The sequence below is a fragment of the Bactrocera latifrons genome, unplaced genomic scaffold (genome assembly GCF_001853355.1).
Source record: "Bactrocera latifrons isolate USDA-ARS-PBARC rearing strain unplaced genomic scaffold, ASM185335v1 scaffold_15, whole genome shotgun sequence".
Classification (NCBI taxonomy): Eukaryota; Metazoa; Arthropoda; class Insecta; order Diptera; family Tephritidae; genus Bactrocera; species Bactrocera latifrons.
In genome coordinates this window covers 278192-285735 of record NW_017534963.1, presented here as the reverse complement: position 1 = coordinate 285735, position 7544 = coordinate 278192, and the positions used below count along the sequence as shown (strand labels likewise).

The 7544-nt window shown below is 37.2% G+C and overlaps 1 protein-coding gene across 2 annotated transcripts in view; it reads right to left on the bottom strand.

The window, feature by feature from the left end:
• LOC108965867 (LIM/homeobox protein Lhx1) overlaps positions 1-7544 on the bottom strand; it is a 154305-nt gene that overhangs the window by 111154 nt on the left and 35607 nt on the right. For both annotated transcript variants that reach the window (XM_018928536.1, XM_018928537.1), the window contains exon 2: positions 131-326. In XM_018928536.1, coding sequence (XP_018784081.1) covers positions 131-326 — 196 coding nt within the window. The remainder of the gene's footprint in view (positions 1-130; positions 327-7544) is intronic.

Genomic DNA, 7544 nt, shown 5'->3' with positions numbered 1-7544 from the left:
TTTTTTTTGTTGCCATGGTTTCAGATTAATATGTTATTTATGTCTGAATGAATTTAAAATGTGCTCAATATACAATATTTCTTTTTTTATACATTTTTTTTAAGCGCATATTTTTCAATTGCTTACTCACCTAAAAAAATCATTCCTACAATATAATTTCGATTCTCTACTAAAGCATTTTTCCGTTAACGGTTGAAGGCATTCACAGCAGCGTACGCAGGATGCATGCCATCCGCGTTCAAGGACATTTAATAAAAATTTATCTAAGATTGGTTTATTGCAACCCGCACACGGATCACCAACACCAACGGGCGGTTCACTGCGTCCTGCAAAGAGAGCATAAAATCACAAAATGTTAGATAATGTTTTAAAATAAATTTCAAATAATAGCACTAAAGAGCTGAGAATGGTGAAAAAATACTGTTATTTTTTTTTTTTTTCTTCTTAAAATTATGTTTCTTAGTTTATGTATTTTAAATATTTAGAAATTGCGAATAGTGAAATATTATATATTCTTCTCACATATCTACTTGTCTATATTTATTTCTCACTTGAGCAAGCAATTTTCGTTAATAGCTTTAAATGCTTAAATCTTTTGCCTTAAATCATAAATCTTTAATGAAATTTTGCACTCAAAAACATTTAAATGCCAGACTATTCAGTTGAATGACGTTGATTGTGCAAAGTTTGCTGTTGCCTTACTTACACGCATACATACACATGTGTGTGTGCTTAACAAATGTGTGAATGAATGCCAGCATGCTCCGCTCCCTCTCCGCCGCCCACAAGCAGTTGAATTCAACAAACTATTAACAGAAGATTCTCATGCAGCGCCATTTAAAAGTGCGCCGATGTGCATTTGGGTGTGTGCGTGTACAGTTGTGTGTTTGTGTGAAATAAGTGAGGCGAGTGAACATTTAAAATCCGTTTTACGTTTTGGGGGCAAATTTAGCACCTAAACTCATTAAGTTTGCGCAATTCAACTAATTCCGCATGCAACGCCATGCACAAACAGTCAAACAAAGTCACACAAACACACGCACGCACATATGTACATATATAATTGTATACATGTGTGTAGAAGAGCAAACATACAAGCGCTTGTGCGCTGGTGGACCCGAACAATGCAAACAAAAACTAGTGGTGAGCTTAGCTGAAATTCACACACGAGCGTAAAAAGTGAAAACAACAACGACAACAACAACAGCGCAAAAAGTAGTTGAGCAGTAAAATGCGCAAATGTTGCGATGCCAAAACAACATCATTAACACTATTCACCAACAAGAACAACAAGTGATAAAAACAAAAACAACAACATAAGAAACAACCGTGCAGCTTTTGACTTTGAACGCACGCATGCGCCGCACACCACCAATTAAAGCAGCCTCCAAGTGCGCCTCACTAAACACTTAATGGCCACCAGCCACCTGCAGCAGTTGTGATCTTCTTGTCGGCGACGCTTGCAATGATTCTTCCACTTTTCATCGCTTTTTATTGCTTTGCTGCCATTAAGTACGCAAATTTTTTGGTTCTTCTGCTTTTTGTTGTTCGCCAGCAATCAAGTATGTACAGTTAAGTTTTTGCGAGTGTACGTGTGTGCGTGTATTTGCATGCTTGTTGCAACATTTGTTCGCCTTTTCAACATTTTATGTTGATAATTGCTTTGCATGCACGCAACACCAGCGCACACTTTCATATACATATGTATGTATATTTGCTTGCTTGCAACACATACGAGTACTTAGTGGAAACATAGCTATGGCACGCGTTGGCAGGAGTGTCGCTGGGGCGGAGTGCACAAACGTTTAATTTGCCCCAAAGCCAAATTATTTGTTAAATGGTCAAGGCGGTGCTGTTGCTACTTAGTTAGCGTTGAAGGATATATTTAGTCGGTAAATTTGCTGGCTAAATCATTTGGAAAAGGATTTAAGTGAATGTTTTGTTTGGCAATTAGAAAGCGTGGGAGAGAAACTGCTTTTAGGTTGCGGATTGAAAAGTAAATTTCTAACAGTTGAAAATTACAAAGATAAGGTCTTCTTTTGGATATCATTTTCTGAGTTTTAGTCACTTAAAAGGAACATACCCAAGCACAATTACTGATTTAGGAAGAACATAAAGCGTTCGTTTATGCGGAATCCCCCCTAAATATAATAATAATATTGCAGAACGATGTGTTCGCAGTCATTACCAACATTATTTTGATATACTCGTATATCGATTATAATTGACACAGTTAGCCCTAGATAGAAGCCATATTCGTCCTTATATGTCCTTATATACATATGTACAAGGTGCGTTCCAAAGTAAATAGGATTTTTTGAATCTAGCGTCCCCTGGTGGCGAAATCTATTTGTCGACTGGTGCGTTAGAATCTGCATCTCTATCGATTATCCAGTGAGAATTTCATGACATTTCATCGATTATAAGTGAAGCTTTTGTGTTGTAAGTGTCAGTATGTTTGTGTTATCGTTGCGAAAATGAGCTTCGAACAACGAGCCAACATTAAATTTTGTTTTGTAATTGGTAAAACTTTCACCAAAAAGTTTTAATTGATGAAACAAGTTTATGGCACTGATTGCCTACCCGAAGCAGAGTGCACCAATGGTTTCAACGTTTTCAAAGTGGTCGTGAGGACCCAAATGACGATCAACATGTGGGCCAATCAAAATCCGTGATCAACGGAGATTCCATTGAAACTGTGCATGAATTCATAAAAAAATCGGCCGAAATCATCATTGAAATTCATGGAAATGGAATTGAACATTTCCAAAGCATCGATTTATCGCATTTTGACCGAATATTTGGGCTTACGAAAGGTGTGTGCACAGTTTGTTCCGCACAAATTGACTGACGACCAAAAATTGCTCAGAATGAAACATTAGAAGGACCGATTATTTGACCATAAATCACATTTTAGCCATTAACCACTCCTCGTATTCCCCAGATGTTGCACCGTGCGACGTCTTTCTTTTCGGAAAGATGCATTTGCACATAAAAGGAAAGCCTTATGCAGACGTAGAGGTCATTCAAAAAGCTTGCACCGGCATACTGGCTGGTTTGGCCTTATTCGACAAAAAGCTGTATTGAAGCAGAATAAAAATATTTTTAACAAAATAAATTTATTTTTCCGAAAAAAACATTTATTGTGTTTTTTTTAGTCCTGTTTACTTTGGAAAACACCTTGTAAATATAAAAAGTAAAATCATATTTCATGAATTTGTCTGGAGTAAAAGTGTTGTCTTCATTCATAAGTTATTTTCATTAGCCGTTATTATTGTTTAAAGTTTCTTTCGTTGCTGAAAGTGCCGAAACTGTGCACGTGGATCCTCTAAATGAGTTTGCACTACTATGGATGTGTGGTTGGTTGTCGATGTTGTAGGGGCTGTCAGCACCTCCTTGTGCCACGCACAGAAAATGGCGCATACATGGCGTGCTGAAGTAAGCTCAAGTGTACAAATAAATGCGCATGTAGTTTTATAGAAGTAGATGCTCATATACATATACGTATTATACATATGTACATATATGCATTTATAAGCGTATATCCTATGGAAAACAGAGGCGCACAAACCCTAGAAATTTTCGTTTTATGTGCCGAGCGTAGCTTTAACTTTCAACACCTTTATTGTAATATATGGTATATAAGCATATACATATACATATGTATGTATATAAACGTGGGTGCGTGTGTGAGCAAGTTGTTAAGGGTAAATGATTTCAATGCCTTTTACGCCTACATAACAACCGTTATGAGGTATAAATGAATGAAGTAGCAAATAGCACGGCTTGCTTTATATAAAGATATGTTCTGATATGAGTTTGTGAAAGCAAAAAGCAGCGTAGTTTCCACACTTTTACGCCTTGCGACAAATGCACACGCATACCAGTACACAAAAAGCTGTGTCTGTGTATAGAATTTTTCGCCCTTCAGGCATTTATGTAAAACAAAATTCAAATACAAAGCCGTGAATGCATAAAAAACCGGCGGCAGACCTTAAATAAATAAATAACTAAATGAATCTAAATATATATTTGCATACACAACTACATACATATGCAAAATATTTCAAAAGCAAAGTGGCGTGTCTAAATAGGAGCCAGCTTTTCAGGTAGCGAGGCAATTTGAAGCGGAGGTGCCGCCACCACGCCAGGCAGCAGGGAAGCGCTCCACTCTTTACGTTTTTGTTTTCACGCGCTTGTGAAGGGTGGAGCTCATTCCCAACCCCAAAGTGCAACCGTTTAATGATACGGTTTCAGTTTCGGTTACGCTTGGCGTGGAGCTCAACGCGCTTGAGTCCAATTTTTGTGCTTGTGTTGGTTTTCGCTTGGCCAGCAAATAGCCGGAGGGTAGTTTGCGTCGTCGACTGTGTCGGTGGCGGCGGCCGGCGTCTGACCGCAGCATAAATATTTATTAAGTCCACACAAACATCTACACAGACATATCTTTGCATACCAAGAAGGCTAAGATAAGGTATTTAGTTGAAAGGTAAGATGTTGCAACAAGACTCAAATAAAGAAGAAGAAAAAAGTTGCAAGACTTTATAAGCAAAGTCTACGGCAGTAGAGGTGCTCAGCAGCGCTTGTTTGCCTCTTTTTTGTTTGCAAATGGGAGTGAAAAGAAAAGGAGGACCCCACAAAATAGCCCCTGCAGGCAAGCAACCGCAATTGTGGCATTAATATGCTGAGTCCATGCCACATATATGGACACGTATAAATTTCGTTGCAATTGCGCAAAAGTGGAGCAAAAGTGCAGAAAATTTAAACAACTTGTACAACAACAACAACGACTGTAGCATTTTTCTGCTTTTCGTGCGAAAACTTTGTCTGTGTGTGTTGTTGTTTGTGTGTGTGTCTAGCATTTCGGTTTGGCATTTGAAATGTTGGCTGCCAAAGTTTTGCCCCAACTTTTTGCTGTGAAGCTTTGCATCTTTTTTGTTCTTCCAACTTCTCTCGGTGATTCTTTCTCTATGCTCGCTCCTATTTTATTTTTGCGTTTGCTTTTTTGTGGCAACTTTACTGCAGCTGCAAAAGTTCGAAAACTTGGAAATTTACTTATTTTTATGCAAAAAGTTTCGCAGCTATCTTTCTTGCGTTTGCGCTTGTGTAACCCTTAATGTCAAAACTGTCGATTTTGGTGTGTTTGAGTTTGGCGAAGTTTTGTGCTACTTTTCTTTTGGGTTTTTATTTTGTTTTATTCGATTTTTTATTTCTTAGATATTTTTTTCTTATTTCTTTTTTACTATATTTTTTTTTACTATGAAGTATGTACTTTTTTCATTTGTATTCGCTTTAATAAATGAAAGCAATCGTAAGGTGCGTTCTTACTATGCCATTTTCTGGATAAAAGACTGCAGAACAGATGGTGGCAAGTACCTCAAGTTACAAAACGTTAGAGCAAACCAAACTATCGTTTTGTCATACCCTGAATAGAGTCTTCTAACCTTGTTATAACTTATGTAACACCCAGAGAAAGAAAACTCATCAGCTTGGTGAGCTGAACGATGTCCGCCTGTCTGTCTGTATATACCCGAAATACTCAGCTGATAGAACCGCTGATATCGCGGTACTATAAGATTAAGATGGAGCTGCCATACGAACTAAACAATCCGAATTAAGCTTTTGTCTGGATTTTTTTTTATTTGACAAGATATCTTCTAGAAATTTGTCATGGATTGTTGTCGAAAACAGCCACATAATCTGCGAACAAATCGTTCAGATCATGCCACTATAGCATGCAGCAATCATACAAGCTGTTCAACCAAAATGGACCCCTTGTATGGAAAGCTGCTTTATTTGATAAGATATTTTGACGAAATTCGGTATAGGTTATTGTTCAAGCAGGCACTATAATCTACCAAGAAATAGTTCAGATTCAATCACTATTGTATGTATCTGTCAAACAAATTGTTTGAGCAAACTGGAGTCCTTGTATGATTAACTTCTTTATTTGATAAAATATTTAGATGAAATTCGGTATAGGTTCTTGCCCAAGGTACGTCTTGAATCTCCGATCATATTTTTTCGATTCGGACTATTATAGCATATAGCCGCCATACAAACTAACCTATCAAAACCAAGTCCTTGTACGGAAAACTTTGTTATTTGATCAGCTATCTTCACGGTATTGGGCATATAGAATTGTCCAAGGCAGCGCTAAATTCCCTCAACAAATGGTGTAGGTACGACCACTATAGCTTATATCTGCCATACAAACTGAAATGTCAAAATTAAGTCCTTGCATGGAAAACTTTTTTGTTTGTCGAAATATTTTCATGAAATTTGGCATGGGATTTTGCCCAGGCAGCACTACAACCAAAGTTCAATTTTGAATAAAAAGAAAAATATATTAACATTAAGTTGAGCCATAAAAATGGCATAGTGTCAACATTATGAATGAGCTAAAATACTCAAAAATCGAACTGGTTCTCTTACTTAACAGAACTGTGACATTGAAGTGGAACTGTCTGTGCTGAATAAATTTTTCTTCTTTTACATACATACTTGTATATACAACCATATATATAAGTATAATATATACATTTGTATGTATGTATATGTTATTGCTACTTCAAATAAATTGTTCAAGAAAGGGAGTGGTGCCTAAAATCAGCTAAAAAAGCGCAAATTTCGCAATGAAACAGTACTTGCAACATTAAACACAGTTTTTATAACAAAAATCAATGAACTCACAGAAACAAAAACAAAAAAATAATAACAATAAAAATTGTGCAATGCAGCCGAGTTGCCAATTTCTCAGCAAAGCAATAAAACAGTTACTCAAGCCACATCGTAAACTTTGTCAATCACCAACTGTCCAAAAAGCACAAAGTGCTTGAATTTATCAATGAATGGCAATGAATACTTAATGACAGCAAACTCAGGCCACCTTCGGGTAGAAGAGAGTGATTGAGTGAGCAAGTGAAGGGACGGCAAATTATTGTCTGAAATAAAGAAAATAACTGCGGGCATAATTGCATTAAAGGTCAGACCGGTAAAATGGCTAAATCAGTTGACTGGTGATGCGGATGATAGCTAGACAGCTAGCTAACTGAAGACAGTAGCAGAAAGCTTATAACATATACTCGTCTACACACAAATATACTGTTAACGGGGCTTTTGCGGTGGCTGTCTGTGACGAAGGAAGTGCAACAGGTTAAATATAAGCAATGAATATTAAAATGTTGCCGTATAAAATTGAGCGCAGTCAAGCGAGTTAGCCGCATGAAAGTGTCTGCATGTGCAACAATTTGCTGCAAGCTACATACAGCTGACTGGACGTGGCTTGTGAATGAATATATTACAGCAAATGCAGCGCGGCAGACATTGAGTGAGCGCAGCAGCGAATTATAATTGTCGACGAAGACGGCGGTTGCACGGCATATTTTGGCAAAGAGTTTGACGGATGTCATTAATCACTGTTCGTTTGAATTTGATGCTGCAGAGCAACTCGTGAGAGTGTGTGAAACAAATGGGCGCGGAATACAATTTTTTTTGGAAATTTTTTCATGTTTTTTTTTTATTTTTTGTGTTTTTTTTTTTAATTT